Source organism: Acinonyx jubatus, chromosome B3 (genome assembly GCF_027475565.1).
Source record: "Acinonyx jubatus isolate Ajub_Pintada_27869175 chromosome B3, VMU_Ajub_asm_v1.0, whole genome shotgun sequence".
In the NCBI taxonomy this organism is placed as follows: Eukaryota; Metazoa; Chordata; class Mammalia; order Carnivora; family Felidae; genus Acinonyx; species Acinonyx jubatus.
The window spans coordinates 27,860,826-27,881,113 of NC_069386.1; the positions used below are offsets into that span (position 1 = coordinate 27,860,826).

Sequence of the window (20,288 nt, forward strand, 5' to 3'; positions counted from 1 at the left end):
CTGCACCAATTTGCATTCCCACCAACAGTGCAAGAGGGTTCCCGTTTCTCCGCATCCTCTCCAGCATCTATAGTCTCCTGATTTGTTCATTTTAGCCACTCTGACTGGCGTGAGGTGATATCTGAGTGTGGTTTTGATTTGTATTTCCCTGATAAGGAGCGACGTTGAGCATCTTTTCATGTGCCTGTTGGCCATCCGGATGTCTTCTTTAGAGAAGTGTCTATTCATGTTTTCTGCCCATTTCTTCACTGGTTATTTGTTTTTCGGGTGTGGAGTTTGGTGAGCTCTTTATAGATTTTGGATACTAGCCCTTTGTCCGATATGTCATTTGCAAATATCTTTTCCCATTCCTTTGGTTGCCTTTTAGTTTTGTTGGTTGTTTCCTTTGCTGTGCAGAAGCTTTTTATCTTCATAAGGTCCCAGTAGTTCATTTTTGCTTTTAATTCCCTTGCCTTTGGGGATGTGTCAAGTAAGAAATTGCTACGGCTGAGGTCAGAGAGGTCTTTTCCTGCTTTCTCCTCTAGGGTTTTGATGGTTTCCTGTCTCACATTCAGGTCCTTCATACATTTTGAGTTTATTTCTGTGAATGGTGTGAGAAAGTGGTCTAGTTTCATTCTTCTGCATGTTGCTGTCCAGTTCTCCCAGCACCATTTGTTAAAGAGACTGTCTTTTTTCCATTGGATGTTCTTTCCTGCTTTGTCAAAGATTAGTTGGCCATACGTTTGTGGGTCTAGTTCTGGGGTTTCTGTTCTATTCCATTGGCCTATGTGTCTGTTTTTGTGCCAATACCATGCTGTCTTGATGATTACAGCTTTGTAGTAGAGGCTAAAGTCTGGGATTGTGATGCCTCCTGCTTTGGTCTTCTTCAAAATTACTTTGGCTATTCGGGGCCTTTTGTGGTTCCATATGAATTTTAGGATTGCTTGTTTTAGTTTCGAGAAGAATGCTGGTGCAATTTTGATTGGGATTGCATTGAATGTGTAGATAGCTTTGGGTAGTATTGACATTTTAACAATATTTATTCTTCCAACCCATGAGCACGGAACGTTTTTCCATTTCTTTATATATTTTTCGATTTCCTTCATAAGCTTTCTATAGTTTTCAGCATACAGGTCTTTTACATCTTTGGTTAGATATATTCCTAGGTATTTTATGCTTCTTGGTGCAATTGTGAATGGGATCAGTTTCTTTATTTGTCTTTCTGTTGCTTCATTATTAGTGTATATGAATGCAACTGATTTCTGTACATTGATTTTGTATCCTGCAACTTTGCTGAATTCATGATTCAGTTCTAGCAGACTTTTGGTGGAGTCTATCGGATTTTCCATGTATAATAGCATGTCATCTGCAAAAAGTGAAAGCTTGACTTCATCTTTGCCAATTTTGATGCCTTTGATTGCCTTTTGTTGTCTGATTGCTGATGCTAGAACTTCCAACACTATGTTAAACAACAGCGGTGAGAGTGGACATCCCTGTCGTGTTCCTGATCTCAGGGAAAAAGCTCTCAGTTTTTCCTCATTGAGGATGATGATAGCTGTGTGCTTTTCATAAATGGCTTTTATAATCTTTAAGTATGTTCCTTCTATCCTGAATTTCTCGAGGGTTTTTATTAAGCAAGGATGCTGAATTTTGTCAAAGGCCTTTTCTGCATCAACTGACAAGATCATATGGTTCTTATCTTTTCTTTTATTAATGTGATGTATCACGTTGATTGATTTGCAAATGTTGAACCAGCGCTGCATCCCAGGAATGAATCCCACTTGATCATGGTGAATAATTCTTTTCATATGCTGTTGAATTTGATTTGCTAGTATCTTATTGAGAATTTTTGCATCCATATTCATCAGGGATATTGGCCTGTAGTTCTCTTTTTTTACTGGGTCTCTGTTTGGTTTAGGAATCAAAGTAATACTGGCTTCATAGAATGAGTCTGGAAGTTTTCCTTCCCTTTCTATTTTTTGGAATAGCTTGAGAAAGATAGGTATTATTTCTGCTTTAAACATCTGGTAGAACTCCCCTGGGAAGCCATCTGGTCCTGGACTCTTTATTTCTTGGGAGATTTTTGATAACCGATTCAATTTCTTCACTGGTTATGGGTCTGTTCAAAAGCTTTCTATTGCCTCCTGATTAAGTTTTAGAAGCGTGTGGGTGTTTAGGAATTTGTCCATTTCTTCCAGGTTGTCCAGTTTGTTGGCATAATTTCTCATAGTATTCCCTGATAATTGCTTGTATCTCTGAGGGATTGGTTGTAATAATTCCATTTTCATTCACGATTTTATCTATTTGGGTCATCTCCCTTTTCTTTTTGAGAAGCCTGACTAGAGGTTTATCAATTTTGTTTGTATTTTCAAAAAACCAACTCTTGGTTTCGTTAATCTGCTCTACAGTTTTTGTAGATTCTATATTGTTTATTTCTGCTCTGATCTTTATTATTTCTCTTCTTCTGCTGGGTTTGGGGTGTCTTTGCTGTTCTACTTCTATTTCCTTTAGGTGTGCTGTTAGATTTTGTACTTGGGATTTTTCTTGTTTCTTGAAATAGGCCTGGATTGCAATGTATTTTCCTCTCAGGACTGTCTTCGCTGCATCCCAAAGCGTTTGGATTGTTGTATTTTCATTTTCGTTTGTTTCCATATATATTTTAATTTCTTCTCTAAGTGCCTGGTTGACCCACTCATTCTTTAGTAGGGTGTTCTTTAACCTCCATGCTTTTGGAGGTTTTCCAGACTTTTTCCTGTGGTTGATTTCAAGCTTTATAGCATTGTGGTCTGAAAATATGCATGGTATGATTTCAATTCTTGCATACATATGAAGGGCTGTTTTGTGACCCAGTATGTGATCTATCTTGGAGAATGTTCCATGTGCACTCAAGAAGAAAGTATATTCTGTTGCTTTGGGATGCAGAGTTCTAAATACATCTGTCAAGTCCATCTGATCCAATGTATCATTCAGGGCCCTTTATTGATCCTGTGTCTAGATGATCTATCCTTTGTTGTAATTGGAGTATTAAAGTCCCCTGCAATTACCACATTCTTATCAATAAGGTTGCTTATGTTTATGAGTAATTGTTTTATATATTTGGGGGCTCCCATATTTGGCGCATAGACATTTATAATTGTTAGCTCTTCCTGATGGATAGACCCTGTAATTATTATATAATGCCCTTCTTCATCTCTTGTTACAGCCTTTAATTTAAAGTCTAGTTTGTCTGATATAAGTATGGCTACTGCAGCTTTCTTTTGACTTCCAGTAGCATGATAGATAGTTCTCCATCCCCACACTCTCAATCTGAAGGTGTCCTCAAGTCTAAAATGAGTCTCTTGTAGAGAGCAAATAGATGGGTCTTTTTTTTTTTTATCCATTCTGATACCCTATGTCTTTTGGTTGGCGCATTTAGTCCATTTACATTCGGTGTTATTATAGAAGATATGGGTTTAGAATCATTGTGATGTCTGTATGTTTTATGCTTGTAGCAATGTCTCACAGGATCCCCTTTAGGATCTCTTGTAGGGCTGGTCTAGTGGTAACAAATTCCTTCAGTTTTTGTTTGTTTGGGAAGACCTTTATCTCTCCTTCTATTCTAAATGACAGACTTGCTAGTAAAGGATTCTCGGCTGCATATTTTTGTTGTTCGTCACATTGAAGATCTCCTGCCATTCATTTCTGACCTGCCAAGTTTCAGAAGAGAGATCGGTCAGGAGTCTTACAGGTCTCCCTTTATATGTTAGAGCACGTTTATCCCTTGCTGCTTTCAGAATTTTCACCTTATCCTTGTATTTTGCCAGTTTCACTATGGTATGTCATGCAGAAGATCGATTCAAGTTACATCTGAAGGGAGTTCTCTGTGCCTCTTGGATTTCAATGCCTTTTTCCTTCCCCAAATCAGGGAAGTTCTCAGCTATTATTTCTTCAAGTACACCTTCAGCACCTTTCCCTCTCTTTTCCTCCTCTGGAATATCAATTATGCGTATATTATTTCTCTTTAGTGCATCACTTATTTCTCTAAATTTCCCCTCATACTCCTGGATTTTTTTTATCTCTCTTTTTCTCAGCTGCTTCTTTTTCCATAATTTTATCTTCTAGTTCACCTATTCTCTCCTCTGCCTCTTCAATCTGAGCCGTCATCGTTTCCATTTTATTTTGCATTTCGTTTAAAGCGTTTTTCAGCTCCTCCCGACTGTGCCTTAGTCACTTGATCTCTTTAGCAAGATTCTCTGCTGTCCTCTATACTGTTTTCAAGCCCAGAGATTAATTTTATGACTATTATTCTAAATTCACTTTCTGTTAAATTGTTCAAATCCTTTTTGATCAGTTCGTTAGCTGTTGTTATTTCTTGGGAGATTCTTTTGAGGAGAATTCTTCCGTTTGGTCATTTTGGATAGCTCCTGGAGTGGTGCGGAACTGCAGGGCAGTTCCCCTGTGCTGTCTGGCATAACTCACGTTGGTGGGCGGGGCCGCAGTCAGACCTGATGTCTGCCCCCAGCCCACTGCTGGGGCCACAGTCAGACTGGTGTGTGCCTTCTCTTTTCCTCTCCTAGGGGTGGGATTCACTGTGGGGTGGGGTGGCCCATCTGGGCTACTTGCACCCTTGCCAGGCTTATGGTGCTGGGGATCTGGCATATTAGCTGGGGTAGATAGGCAAGGTGCACAGGGGCGGGAGGGGCAGGCTTAGCGCGCTTCTCCTTCAGTGATCCACTTCAGGAGGGGCCCTGCAGAAGCGGGAGGGAGTCAGGCCTGCCGCCGGAGGTGTGGGTCTGCAGAAGCACAGCGTTGGGTGTTTGCGTGGTGCAAGCAAGTTCCCTGGCAGGAACTGGTTCCCTTTGGGATTTTGGCTGGAGAATGGATGAGGGAGATGGTGCTGGCGAGCACCTTTGTTCCCCACCAAACTGAGCTCTGTCCTCCCAGGACTCAGCAACTCTCCCTCCCGTTGTCCTCCAGCCTTCCCGCTCTCTGAGCAGAGCTGTTAACTTACAACCTTCCAGATGTTAAGTCCCGCTCGCTGTCTGAACACACTCCGTCTGGCCCCTCCGCTTTTGCAAGCCAGACTCGGGGTCTCTGCTTGGCCAGCGGGCCACCCCTCCGCCCCAGCTCCCTCCCGCCAGTCCGTGTAGCACGCACCGCCTTGCCACCCTTCCTACCCTCTTCCATGGGCCTCTCGTCTGCGCTTGGCTCCGGAGACTCCGCTCTGCTAGTCTTCTAGCGGTTTTCTGGGTTATTTAGGCAGGTGTAGGTGGAATCTAAGTGATCAGCCGGATGCGGTGAGCCCGCCCTCCTCCTACGCCGCCATCTTCCCCCTCCCCACCAGGAAAATCTCAGTTGCCTTTTAGTTTTGCTGATTGTTTCCTTAGCTGTGCAGAAGCTTTTTATTTTGATGAGGTCAAGAGTTCATTTTTGCTTTTGTTTCCCTTGCCTCCGGAGACGTGTTGAGTAAAACTCTGCTGTGGTCAAGATCAAAGAGATTTTTGCCTTCTTTCTCCTTGAGGATTTTGATGGCTTCCTGTCTTACATTGAGGTCTTTCATCCACTTTGAGTTTACTTTTGTGTATGGTGTAAGAAAGTGGTCCAGGTTCATTCTTCTGCATGGCTTTGTCCAGTTTTCCCAGCATCACTTGCTGAAGAGACTGTCTTTATTCCATTGGATATTCTTTCTTGCTTTGTCAAAGATTAGTTGCCCATGTTTGTGGGTCTATTTCTGGGTTCTCTATTCTATTCCATTGATCTGAGTGTCTGTTCTTGTGCCAGTACCATACTGTCTTGATGACTACAGCTTTGTAGTATAGCTTTAAGTCTGGGATTATGATGCCTCCTGCTTTGGTTTTCTTTTTCAAGATTGCTTTGGCTATTCAGGGTCTTTTCTGGTTCCATACAAATTTTAGGATTATCTGTTCTAGCTCTGTGAAGAATGCTGGTGTTACTTTGATAGGGATTCCATTGAATATGTAGATTGCTTTGGGTAGTATCGACATTTTAACAATATTTATTCTTTCCATCCAGGAGCATGGAATCTTTTTCCATTTTTTTTTTTTTTTTTTTTGTGTCTTCTTCAATTTCTTTCATAAGCTCTCTATAGTTCTCACTGTGTAGATTTTTCACCTCTTTGGTAAGATTTATTCTCAGGTATTGTATGGTTTTTGGTGTAACTGTAAATGGGATCGATTCCTTGATTTCTCTTTCTGTCGCTTCATTGTTGGTGTATAGGAATGCAACCGATTTCTGTGTATTGATTTTATATCCTGCAGCTTTGCTGAATTCATGAATCAGTTCTAGCAGGTTTTGGGTGGAATCTTTTGGGTTTTCCATATAGAGTATCATGTCATCTGCGAAAAGTGAAAGTTTGACCTCCTCCTAGCCTATCTGGATGCCTTTTATTTCTTTGTGTTGTCTGATTGCAGAGGCTAAGACTTCCAGTACTGTGTTCAATAACAGTGGTGAGAGTGGACATCCCTGTCTTGTTCCTGACCTTAGGGGGAAAGCTCTCAGTTTTTCCCCATTGAGGATGATATTAGCATTGGGTCGCTCATATATGGCTTTTATGATCTTGAGGTATGATCCTTCTATCCCTACTTTCTTGAGGGTTTTCATCAAGAAACGATGCTGTATTTTGTCAAATGCTTTCTCTGCATCTGTTGAGAAGATCATATGGTTCTTATCCTTTCTTTTATTGACGTGATGACTCATGTCTTTTACTGATGTGATGAATCACGTTAATTGTTTGGTGGATATTGAACCAGCCCTGCATCCCAGGTATAAATCCCACTTGGTCGTGGTGAATAATATTTTTAATGTATTGTTGGATCCGGTTGGCTAATATCTTGTGGAGGATTTTTACATCCATGTTCACCAGGGAAATTTGTCTATAGTTCTCCTTTTTAGTGGGGTCTCTGTCTGGTTTTGGAATCAGGGTAATGCTGGCTTCAGAGACAGAGTTTGGAAGTTTTCCTTCCATTTCTATTTTTTGGAGAAGTTTCAAGAGAATAGGTGTTAACTCTTCCTTAAATGTTTGGTAGAATTCCCCTGGAAAGCCATCTGGCCCTGGAGTCTTGTTTTTTGGCAGATTTTTTATTACTAATTCGATTTCCTTACTGGTTATGGGTCTTTTCAAATTTTCTATTTCTTTTTGTTTCAGCTTTGGTAGTGTATATGTTTCTACGAATTTGTCCATTTCTTCCAGATTGCCCATTTTGTTGGCATATAACTGCTCATAATATTCTCTCATTGTTTTTATTTCTGTTGTGTTGGTTGTGATTTCTCCTCTTTCATGCTTGATTTTACTTATTTGGGTCCTTTCCTTTTTCTAACTTGATCAAACTGGCTAGTGGTTTATCAATTTTGCTAATTCTTTCAAAGAACCAGCTTCTGGTTTCATTGATCTGTTCTACTGTTGTTTTTTTTTTGTTTGTTTCAATAGCATTAATTTCTGCTCTAATCTTTATTATTTCCTGTCTTCTGCTGATCTTGGGTTTTATTTGCTGTTCTTTTCCAGCTCTTTAAGGCATAAGGTTAGGTCATGTATCTGAGATCTTTCTTCCTTCTTTAGGAAAGCCTGGATTGCTATATACTTTCCTCTTATGACCGCTTTTGCTGCGTCCCAGAGGTTTTGGGTTATGGTGTTATCATTTTCATTGGCTTCCATGAACTTTTTAATTTCCTCTTTAACTTCTTGGTTTGCGCATTCATTCTTCACTAGGGTGTTCTTTAGTCTCCAAGTATTTGTTACCTTTCCAAATTTTTTCTTGTGGTTGATTTCGAGTTTCATAGCGTTGTGGTCTGAAAATATGCACGGTATAATCTTGAGTAATATTTTTAAGTCATGAAAAGAATGATAAAACTTCCAGTTACTAGAAAATTGAAACCATACAGAACTTTGTGTGTGTGTGTGTATATATACAAATATATATATTATACATAACATATATAATACATATATTTTAAGTTTACTTATTTATTTTGAGAGAGAGAGTGTGCAAGCAGGGAAGGGGCAGAGAGAGCGGGAGAGAGAGAATCCCAAGCAGGCTTTGTGCTATCAGTGCAGAGCCCAATGCGGGGCTTGATCCCTTGAACCATGAGTTCATGACCTAAGCCAAAACCAAGAGTCGGACACTTAACTGACTGAGCGACCCAGGCACCCCCAGAACTATATATATTAAAAGTGAAATTTCCTCAGTACTTCTGTGGTACTATATAGCCTTTTCTGTACATACGCATAGTTTTTGTTTTTTTGTGTGTGTTCTTTTGGTATCATAATGAGATTATATTGCATATATCACTGTACCTATCCATTTGATGATTTTGGCTCATTTAAAGATCTTGGAGATATTTATATGTTGGCATACACAGTGTATATACACAAATTTTCCTTCATTCCTTTTTAATATCTGTATAGTGTTCCATAACATGGACATATTATAATTTATATAATCAGCTTCTTATTAATTGACATTGTTGTTTCACATTTGTTACCACCATAGTCAATACTTTTGTTTCTATCTTTGTGCACATACTCAGGCTTATCATTCTGGAAGTGAGTTTGGGTTTAAATAATACCTTGAGTACCTATGCTCCAGCAATGTTCTAAGCCAGGGTTATTTTTCCTATAAAGGTCCAGAGAGTGAATATTTATCACAACTACCTCATTCCACTGTTGTAACATCAAAGCGGCATAGACAATATATAATGAGAGTGTGGCTGTGTTTCAATAAAAGTTTAATTACAGAAACACCAGTGTGGCTAACTCTAGTTCTGGGTACTTTACATACTACGTATCCTTGCAGCCCTCAAATGTAGGTGCAGTTATTAGGCCCACTTTATGGATGAGAAAATTGACAAAGAGAAATGAAGTATGTGTCCAAGGTTATGTGCCTGGTAAGTAGCAGAGCCAGCATCTGACTGCATACATCAAGTTGAAAATGAGAAAGAAGCTGCCCCAAATACCTTCCCCAAAATGTTAGATCCTAGGACCTGACCCTCACACACACTTACTGAATCACTCGTTTATGATTCTTTTAAGGCAATATGCTTACTCAGCACTCCAGGAGCACTTGCCTTCCCACTCCTCAGATGGGCCAGTGTTCCCTTTGTCCCTCTCACTGTGTGACTGTGTCCTGGCTTTTGATTTGTGTTTCACTAGCATCACCTTATAGAGAGGTCAGCTCAGTGTCTGGGACCACCCAGCTACCCAGTGGTAGGAAAGACAGACTTGAGCAGGTGAGATCAAGCTGGGTCCTGGCAAGTCTGCTGCTTTGAGTTGTTGATGTCTGCTCCAATATCATTACATGAGCCCAGGTGGGCACATTGGTTGGCCTGCCTTGACTCATTTTCCTTCTTTGGAGTCATGGGGAAAGTGCCTATTAGACTGTTACGAAGATCAAATGAGATAATACAGGAATAATTCTTGGCTGCATACTTTTCTGATTCAGCAGACTGAATGTATCCCACCACTCGTTTCTGGCCTGTCAGGTTTCTGTAGATAGTTCTGCTGCAAACGTGATCTGTCTTCCCTTGTAGGTTAGGGACTTTTTTCCCTTGCTGTTTTCATGATTCTCTCCTTATCTGAGGATTTTGTGGATTTGACTATGATATGCCTTGCTGATGGTCGGTTTTTGTTGAATCTAATGGGGGTTCTCTGTGCTTCCTGTATTTTGATGTCTGTGTCTTTCCCCAGGTTAGGAAAGTTTTCTGCTATGATTTGCTCACATAACCCTTTTACCCCTTTTTCTCTCCCTCCCTCCTCTGGGACCCCTATGATTCTGATGTTCCTTTTTAATATGTCACTGATTTCTCTAATTCCTAAATCGTGCTCTTTTGCCTTAATCTCCCTCTTTTTCTCTGCTTCGTTATTCTCTATAAGTTTATCTCTATATCGCTGATTCTCTGTTCCGCCTCGTCCATCCTCGCCGCTGCTGCATCCATCTGTGATTGCAGCTCAGTTACAACATTTTTTATTTCATTCTGGCTATTTTTTACTTCTTTTATCTCTGCAGATAGGGATTCTAATTTATTTTTGACTGCAGCTAGTATTCTTATTATCATGGTTCTAAATTCTGGTTCAGACATCTTGCTTTGTGTCTGTGTTAGTTAAATCTCTGGCTGTTGGTTCTTCACGCTCTTTCTTTTGGGATGAATTCCTTCATTTGGTCATTTTGAAGGGATAAAAGGAATTAATGAGGTAGAAAAATTGGAATTAAAAAAATTAAAGTTAAAAAAATATTAAAATTAAAAATCAAAAACACACCCACACAAAAATCTAATAGATGATGCTAGATTCTAGGTGTGTTTTGGTCTGGGTGTAGAAAGTGGTTTGACAGGTTAGAGAAACAAACAAAAAAAAAACAAAACAAATAAAAAAGGGGGGGAGGAAAGGAAAAAAAGGAAATCGTTTGGGAATTTGAAAAAATGAATACACTAAAGTAGACTAAAATACACAAAAGTAGAGAATAGTATAGAGAATAGTAGAAAATAGAGAATAGTAGAAAAAAGTATAGAAAAATATTTTTAATAAAAATTAAAAAGAAATACGAATTTTTTCATTTTATGTATTTAAGAAAAAAGAAATGAAAAGGAAAAAAGATAAAAAAGAAAAAAGGAAAAGGCAAAAAAAAGAAATCGTTTGAAAATTTGAAAAAGTGAATACACTATAGTACACTGAAATCAAATGATGGGAGTAAGATAGAATTTGAAAAAATTTACATAAAAGCAAAAAATATAGTAATAACCATTAAATAAAAATATTTTTACAAGAAAAAAAGAAATTAAAAAAAGGAAATTGTTTGAAAATTTGAAAAGGTGAGTACACTGAAGTAGACTAAAATAAAATGATGGAAGTATAATTTGAGAAAATTTACACAAAAGTAAAAAATACAGTAATAAAAATTAAACAGATATTTTTAATAAAAATTGAAAATAAAAATGAGTTTTTTCTCTTTCTGTATTCAAGAAAAAAGAATTGTAAAAGAGAAAAAGGAAAAAGAGAGAGAAAAAAAAATTGAGTAGATGAACCTGCTAACAGATTGAAGTAGGACTGAAATTGCTTTGTTTTCCTCTAGAGGTAGCTCAAAGTAGCTCTTTATAGTCCATAGATTAAGCAGGCAGTGAGGTTTGTGTTCCTGAAGAGCAAAATTGGCCCAGTTGGGTGGGGCTCAGTGCAACAGATCCGCTCTCCACTAGATGGTGCTGCTAGCCTACTGGGGTGGATTGTTGTAATGCTCATCAGTGCGCATGCGCAGGAGCGGTGAAAAATGGTGCCACCCAGTCTGTTCTCCCAGATCAGCATCACGCACCAGTTATCCGTCTTCAGCTCTCATCCACTCCCCACTTTTCCACTCTCTGTGACCAGGCCCCGGGGAGTACCTCTCTCCCAAGTTTTGTCTCAGATGTGGTTGTTTTCTCTGGGTCCCTTACTTCCAAAGGACTGTGGCTTTGACCCGCTCCGCCCCTCTGTGGGAGGGTCTCACCAAGCGATGGCCGAATGAGCTATGGCCTGCTGGATCCTGCTATTGACGGTGACCTGAGACTGCAGCCAGCTGCCATCCCGCCCCTCCAAAAAATGGCGAGACAGTGTAGCCTCAGTGTTTCAGGGACCATGGAAAATCACAACACACATCTGACACTAGGCTTCACCCTCAACAACCTTGTCCCAGCACCAGTGAATGTGTCTGCCTTCCGGAGTCTGCTGGGACCAGGTGGCTTCAACAGTCTCTACCAAATGTCCTTCCAGCAGTCAAACCGCTTTCCCCGTGTGGCCCAAGAACCTCCCGGACCCCACTCTGTTCCTGGGGATTCACCTTTCCCACCAGAGCACTGTCAGGTATCAAGCTGTGGAGTTGCAGCCTTTGCGCTCCCCTTGTTTACAGTCCTAATGGAATTTAAACTCTCTCCTTTCTTTCTCCCTTTTTAGTTTAGCCCTGCAGCCATTTCCAATTTTCCACTTTCTCTCCAGCTGCTTTTGGGGAGGGGTGATTTTCCTGTATGCTCCCCCTCTTCCCAGTCTCTGTCCTCTCTCCACCCGCAAAAGGGGTTCCCTACCTTTCAGGGCTTCTTGCTCCTCAAGTTCAGCTCTTCGTGTTACATACCTGCTGAATTCTGTGGTTCAGGTTGTGCAGATTGTTGTGTTAATCTTCCAATTGGTTTTCTAGGTGTGTAGGATGATTTAGCGTTGGTCTGGCTGTTATTTTATGGACGCGAGACACACAAAAAGCTTCCATGCTGTTCTGCCATCTTGGCTCCTCTCCTATAATCAGTATTTTTAAACAGTTTCCCCAGATGGCTCCTTTTGCATAATAGTTTTGGAAATAACTATTTTCAAGACCACAAATATAAATTCTAAATTGTTCTGACTGTATGAACCTTTCCTGCCTCTCTCAAAGTTGTTCCATCTTTTAGGTTCTCTAAGGCATTACACTTTATTTATAGCAGTTATCACACTGAATCACAGTTTATCTGTTAACAATATAGTTTCCCACACTATACTGTGAGTTCTTCATATGAAGGAATAATATTTCTTGTTTTTTTTGTATTTTTAGTCTGACAGTATATGATGAATAGCAAGAGCTCAATGAATTTAGTTAAATGCACATTTGAAACATCACAGTTCTAAAAAGAGCATGTGCCTTTCACTTGTGCCCATGATGAAAAACCTTATAATTCCCAATTCCAAATACTATAAAATTACCATCAATTAATCTGTCCAATATTCAGTTACAATTTGGGAGCTGGGGAAAACAGAATTTTTTAAAATTCTGGGAACACCTTTAAAACTTCAGCTTTCCTGGGGCGCCTCAGTGGCTCAGTCGGTTAAGCCTCTGACTTCAGCTCAGGTCATGATTTCCCCATCTGTGAGTTTGAGCCACAAGTTAGGCTCTGTGCTGACAGCTCGGAGCCTGGAGCCTGCTTCAGATTCTGTGTCTCCCTCTCCCACTCACGCTCTCTCTCTCTCTCTCTCTGAAGAACATTAAAAAAACCCAAAACTTCATCTTTCCTAAACACTTCAGTCTCAAAAAAAAAAAAAAAAAAAAAAGAAAAAAAGAAAGAAAAACCCAATGGAGTCAACAAACTATTACAACTAATACGTAAGTTCACCAAATGCTGGATATAAGAACAATTTACAAAAACCAACAGTGTTCCCATATACCAGTGATAAAACAAAAAAGACATCATTCACAGCAAAAATGATTAACACATGTAAAAATTAATACTGATAATCTTTATAAAGAGAATTCCCAAATCGTCGGACAAAAAATTAGAATTAATGTAGGTATTTTCAAAGTAAAGATATTAAATCTCTCCAAGCTAAAAATATAAATTCAATGCAATCCCAATAAAAATTCCAGCTGGATTTTTTTTTGTAATTTTTTAAAATGGTTGTTATTTATTTTTGAAGGAGAGAGAGAGAGAGAGAGAGAATGTGGAGGGGAGCAGAGAGAGAGGGAGACACAGAATTCAAAGTAGGCTCCAGCTCTGAGCTGTCAGCACAGAGCCCAACACAGGGCTCGAACTCATGAACTGTGAGATCATGATCTGAGCCAAAGTCGGACGCTTAACCGACTGAGCCACCCAGGTGCCCCTCCAGCTGGATTTTTAAAAAGAACTGCTACTGCTTCTAAAATGCTTATGGAAGGGGTGGCTGGGTGGCTTATAGTCTGATAAGCATCCGACTTCAGCTCAGGGTATGACCTCATGGCTTGTGGGTTTGAGCCCCACATCAGGTTGTGTGCTGATAGTTCAGAGCCTAGAGCCTGTTTTGGATTCTGTGTCTCCCTCTCTCTCTGCTCTTCCTCCGATCACACACTGCACCTCTCTTTCTCTCTCTCAAAAATAAATAAACATAAACAAAAAAAAAAAAGATAAAAAGCTCCTTCAGTCTTGCCCCCTCTGTGAAGTGGCCACTGATATCCCTCTTGTTTTCTTTCGGGTTTCATGTCTTTCCTTCCCAACCGCACCCTTCAGAGTCCTTTGTATGTCTAGATACTAATTCCTAGATTTAACATGGCAGTTGTTGTCTAGTTAATGTTTTTCATGGGATACTTCAAACAGAATCTGATTCTTTTTTTCTATTTTGTTGTACTCAGACCTATAAATTGTTCATAATGTGGTTAGCACTGGGCCCGACGTGGGGCTCATATCCATGAACTGTGAGATCATGATCTGAGCTGAAGTCAGATTCTTAACTGAGTCACCCAGGCGACCCAAGGATGTTTTTATCTTGATGAGGTCCCAATAGTTCATTTTTGCTTTTGTTTCCCTTGCCTCCAGAGACATGTCAAGTAAGAAGTTGCTGCGGCTGAAGTCAAAGACGTTGTTGCCTGTTTTCTCTAGCAGAATTTGATGGCTTCCTGACTTACATTTCGAGTTCATTTTTGTGTATGGTGCAAGAAAGTGGTCCAGGTTCATTCTTCTGCATGTCACTGTCCAGGCTTTCCAACCCCATTTGCTGAAGAGACTGTCTTTTTTTGCTACTGGATATTCTTTCCTGCTTTGTCAAACATTAGTTGGCCATACCTTTGTGAGTCCATTTCTGGGTTCTATATTCTGTTCCACTGGTCAGTGTGCCTGTTTTTGTGCCAGTAGCATACTGTCTTAATGATTACAGCTTTGTAATACAGCTTGTAGTCCAGAATTGTGATGCCTCCAGTTTTGTTTTTCTATTTCAACATTACTTTGGCTATTCAAGGTCTTTTCTGGTTCCATACAAATTTTAGAATTGTTCTAGCTTTTATCAAACTCAACACCCAAAAAAACAAATAATCCATTTAAGAAATGGGCAAAACATGAATAGACACTTTTCCAAAAAAGTCATCCCCAAAGCTAACAGACACATGAAAAGATGCTCTACGTCACTCGTCATCAGGGAAATACAAACCAAAACCACAATGACATATCACCTCACACCTGTCAGAATGGCTAAAATTAACAACTCAAGAAACAACAGATGTTGGCAAGGATGCACAGAAAGAGGATTTTTTTTTTTTTTTTTTTTTTGCATTGCTGTTGGGAATGTAAACTGGTGCAGTCACTCTGGAAAACAGTATGGAGTTTTCTCAAAAAATTAAAAATAGACCTACTCAGTAATTTGCACTACAAGGAATTTATCCAAAGGATACAAAAATGCTGATCTGAAGGGGCACATGTACCCCAATGTTTATAGCTGCACTACTGACAACAGCCAAATTAGGGAAAGAACCCAAATGTCCATTGACTGATGAATGGATACAGAAGATGTGTGTGTGTATGTGGGTGTGTGCACGCATGTGTGTGTGTACACACATGCGCACACACAATTACTCAGCAATCAAAAAGAATTAAATCTGCCATTTGCAACAACATGGATGGAACCAGAGTGTATTATGCTAAGCAAAAATAAGATAAAAACAGAGGGAGACAAACCATAAGACACTCTTAAAATACAAAGGACACACTGAGGGTTGCTGCAGGGGCAGCAGGTGGGGGGGGGATGGGCTAAATGGGTAATGCACATTAGGGAAGGCACTTGAGATGCACACTGGCTGTTGTATGTAATTGATGGAACACTAAATTCTACTCCTGAAATTATTACTACAGTATATGTTAACTAACATGGATAAAACAAACAAACAAAAAAACTGAAGGAGCTGAGGAGCCACAAGTACTTATCCCAAGCAGTCAAATGCAAATGGAAACAAAAGTACCCCAAACCAGAGAGGTGGATCTTATCAAGCAGGGAGGAGATTGTGGGGGCCAGGTCCATAATGCACATGGCACTAGGTAGAGGGGGCAAAGGCAGCTCAAGACAGTCCACAGGGAAGTGATAATAGAAATGTGGTATTGCAAACTGCAGAAATCTATGTAGCAGTTAGGAGCGACAGAAGAGAGGTTCAAGAGTGACATGGACAGGTTTAAATTAGAGATAAATGAAAAGAGGAATAGAACAAAGCTTTGCACATGGGATAATACCAGTACATAATTTCAAAACAATATACCAATCAACAGAATATGTTTTATAGGAACCCAACATATGTGATAACACAGGTATCAAATACATTAGAACAGTGCCTACAACTTGGCTAGCAGAAAAAGGGAAAGGGAAGTGAGAATCAGAAATAGCAGAAGAGATGATATAAACCCAACTAAAAGTTCCTCCATGGACTAGGGATGATGATGTGCTCTGATAAAGGTCTAATACACAAGTTAAAAAGAAAAAATAAGCCAGAAAATCATTAGGATGCCAAATCAGCTTTAACTTCTTTGTCCATGTGGCAAGGTTCAAGTACAGTGAACAGAGTCTGGTTACATATCCCAAGCTTCATGGTTAGTGAAGGAGTTAGTTTCACAGTTACATGACCACAAAAAAAACAATGTAACCAGGACTTTGTTTTCCTTACCTACAAAATGAGAACTAATGAGAAGAAGTAATACAACTAGAGAAGTAATACAACTCTGAGGTTGCTTCCACTTCTTTCTAGATTCTACCAATTCATAGTTCCTCACTAAAACTCAAAAAGCAGACATTCCAATTTAAAATTAAATTGTAGAGATCTTTTCTCCTTTTATTTAGTTACTAACTAGCAAAGTCAACCCTTCTCTAATAAAAAAACAAACATTTAGGACTATCTAAGTTCTCAGAACAATAAAAATGGTACAGAATTTCACTCTAAATCCCTTTTCAACATTAATTTTGTAGTGCCACTTCTTAGACACTATAGAAGAAAGATCTACTAATGGTTTAAAAACATTTATGAGGACGGCAGAGCTTACCAATATCTTAAATCACACAGAACTGATCCCCAAAGATTGCCTGTCCTTCCAGAGAATTCTTGTATGAGAAAATGATGCCAGCATCTGAGAACACATGGTACCTTTCCAGCTGACACGAGGCCCCAATTTTCTGTTTTGATCTTGTTCTTCTAATGGTGTCCTGTCCACTTGAATCCCAGAGTCTTCTCTACTTAAGGGCTGTTGATCATCTTCGTCTTCACTTTCTTCAGACCAGTTCTGATTAAAAAGGAAAATACACCTACCCTTAGAGTGTGTAGTGACTAGAGCTGTCTAGATGATAAGATTAAGAAAATTTCAGAAGAAAAGCAAAACTAAACCAAATGACACTTTTTTCTAAAAGTCTTGAAAGTTACTATTATAGCATGGAATTATTTTTGGTGGCAAAGCCCCCAAGAGTCACAGCTTCTTTTTTTTATTACATTTATTTATTTTTGAGAAACAGAGTGAGACAAAGTGTCAGCGGGGGAGGGGCAGAGAGAGAAGGAGACACAGAATCTGAAGCAGGCTCCAGGCTCTGAGCAAGCAGTCAGCACAGAGCCTGATGCGGGGCTCAAACCCAAGAACTGTGAGATAATGACTTGAGCCAAGTCGGACGCTCAACCAACTGAGCCACCCAGGCGCCCCTAGAGTCACAGCTCCTTAAGGGATACTTACATTCATTCCATTCAACTTTCTAGTACTATTAATTCAGTGCAAAATCTTAATAAATCTTTAATAATAAACTACTCTAATTTAATGAAGAGTATTCCTGTTTTAGTTAAGTTGCTCTAGGGTGGAAGGAACCATAAAAATAATATATCACTTGGCATATATTTGTATTTACAATAGCTAAACTATTGCTACTTACTGGTGTGTCTACATTCGGACCAAGGGCAATTTCTTCACCTTCCATCAAGTATTTTCCCCAGTCAAAATCATCTTTCTTTTCTATAATGTAACAGAAGAAACTCATTAGTTTTATAAAAAATATGTGGGGGGAAAAAACTCCCAAAGCTATAGGAAAAAAGTCTAAGAAAACTCAAATAAAATACACTCAGAAAACAAAAGTTCAAAAATATCAAAACACTCAATAAATTGATATTCTAATACATTTTAAATTTTAACTTCATCTTCAAAAGTGATTTTTCTCTTTATATAATTGAAAGTAGTTTAACTGACAAAGTCAAAATTTATATTTTATTTATTTATTTATTTTTTAAATTTATATTTTAAATGAGGATTTGCAATTGCAATTGTATCCAAAATAACAGAATATTTTAGTTTCATAGATTTTTACAACTTTTTATAAAATCTCAATGCCTGACAATAAAACCAATTTCACTTTTGTTATATATTAAAGCATTTGGTAACATACCCACTTCTTTATCTCTTGGTGTTTCCACATAATTGCTGTTTGAAGGAGAATCAGACAGACACAGAAGAAGTGACAGTATTGAATAATGCACATCTGTCTTTAAAACAAAAAATGAAGAATATAAATCACTGAGGTTGTAAAGAGCTTTCAAAACTAGTTTAAGAAAAGTTAACCCCATGTCAGTTGTGTCCCCAGTATTGTTCCTATTTGGAGAAAACATGAATTATATCTAAATAAATCCTAATCTCTATTATCTTTTTTATAGTTCAAATGTGTACATAAAAAGAATCTGTCAAAAATGCATTACCTGAATGCTAACAAGGAATTGTCAGAAAAACCTAAACTGAGGGAAATGCTACTAAATAACTGGCCTGTGTTCTTCAAAAATGTCAGGGTCAAGATAAAGAAAGGCTGAGGAACTATTCTAGATCAAAGGATACTGATTAGTGAACCTGAGCAAGGGGTACACTGGATCTCCTTTACTTTCTTCAAATTTTAAGTTTTTTTAAAACAAATTATTTTTAAAAAAGTATTTAAAAAGTTACAAAAAAATAAAAATACCCCCAAATATGTTTAAAAGTCATAAACTGTGCTGGAAAGGAGAGAAAAGATGGGTTGAACTCAAGGAAGGTAAGTCTCTGATGTCTAAAGACCAGGTGAGCTCTTTCTATTGTATATTCTACATAAATCTTCCACAACTTAATGGGGTTACATCCAAATAAAGCCATTTTAAGTTGAAAAGACTGTAAGTTGAAAATGCATTTAATACATTCACCTAACCTACTGAACATCATAGATTGGCTATACCCCCCCCTTTTTTTTAAGTAATCTCTACACCCAACATGAAGCTTGAACTCAGGACCCCAAGATCAAGATCCCATGCTCTACTGACTGAGCCAGTTACACACCCCATGCCTACCCTATCTTAAACATGCTCAGAACACTTAATCATTTTACACAAAGCCTACTTAATAATAAAGTGCTGGGGTGCCTGGGTGGCTCAGTCGGTTGGGTGTCTGACTCTTGATCTTGGCTCAGGTCTTGATTTCGGAGTCGTGAGTTCAGGCCCCTGCAGTGGGCTCCATGCTGGATGTGAAGCCTACTTAACATAATAAAGTGCTGAATATCTCATGTAATTTATTGAATACTGAACTGAAGGCAAAAACCAGAATGGTTGTATGGATACAACCCAACAAGTAAGTGTATGTAAGTGTACTGGTTGTTTACCCTCATGAGCACCTATGTGACTGGGAGCTGTGGCTCAATGCCATTGCCCAGCATCACCAATATCCTACTGCACATCACTAACCTGGGAAAACAAAAAGTTCAAAATCTGAATCTTTAAAATTTTTAAAGTTTATTTATTTATTTTGAGAGAGAGAGAGAGAGAGAGAGAGAGAGGAAGAGAGAGGCAGGGAAGGGCAGAGAGAGGGGGAGAGAGAGAGAGAATCCCAAGCAGCTTCCACACTGTCAGTGTAGAGCCTGATGTGGGGCCTGAACTCACAAACTGCAAGATCATGACCAGAGCTGAAACCAAGAGTTGGATGCTTAACCGACTGAGCCACCCAGGTGCCCCTCAAAATATGAATCTCCACTGAATGCCAATTGCTTTTTTGTAAGTCAGGGACCATTTGTAGTACCTTATATATGTCTTCAGAGTGTTTATTATAATTATAATTAAATAACTTAAACTATCTGGGCAGTGATGATCATGTCTTGTTTATTCTGTGTTCCTACCACCTAGTATGATGCCAGGGACACAGTAAACATTTGCTGAACTTTCCTAGGAATGCTTAGGCAATACATCACTAATAAGACTGCAAAGAGCTGCCCTTTTTCTGATAATTTTTCACCTGCCTGGAAAGGCCTGAATTCCTTTACTGAGGAAAAGAATTTTTATTCCACAGAGAAAAGTGGTCTAAAATATAAATACTTGAAAAAGAAATACCTCTCACTATATAAATCTGTTACTTAGTAATAATTGTTAACATCAGTTTTTTTTTTTTTTTTTTTTTTTTGTGCACCTGAATAAGGTGAAAGTTACCAGTGGCAGAGGAAAGAAGTGTATGCAGTAAAATGGTACACATCAAACCCCTGTGGATCTCCCTACTTTGCTAAGGATCGGAGCATTGACCTGTTGTGGTGTAAGGATGCACAAAAGCAGCTCTTGGTCATGGGAAGAGGACCTGAA

The 20,288-nt window shown here is 39.0% G+C and overlaps 1 protein-coding gene across 9 annotated transcripts in view; it reads right to left on the bottom strand.

Annotated features, from left to right (window-relative positions):
• TUBGCP5 (tubulin gamma complex associated protein 5) overlaps nucleotides 1-20,288 on the bottom strand; it is a 64,753-nt gene that overhangs the window by 31,398 nt on the left and 13,067 nt on the right. For all 9 annotated transcript variants that reach the window (XR_008299030.1, XR_001432118.3, XM_015085021.3 and 6 more), the window contains exons 4-6: nucleotides 18,098-18,194; nucleotides 17,591-17,670; nucleotides 16,824-16,959 (exon numbers count right to left, since the gene is read on the bottom strand). Coding sequence is in view for 7 of the 9 variants with exons in the window: in XM_015085021.3 (XP_014940507.1) it covers nucleotides 16,824-16,959; nucleotides 17,591-17,670; nucleotides 18,098-18,194 (313 nt within the window). In the remaining 2 variants the exon portion in view is untranslated. The remainder of the gene's footprint in view (nucleotides 1-16,823; nucleotides 16,960-17,590; nucleotides 17,671-18,097; nucleotides 18,195-20,288) is intronic.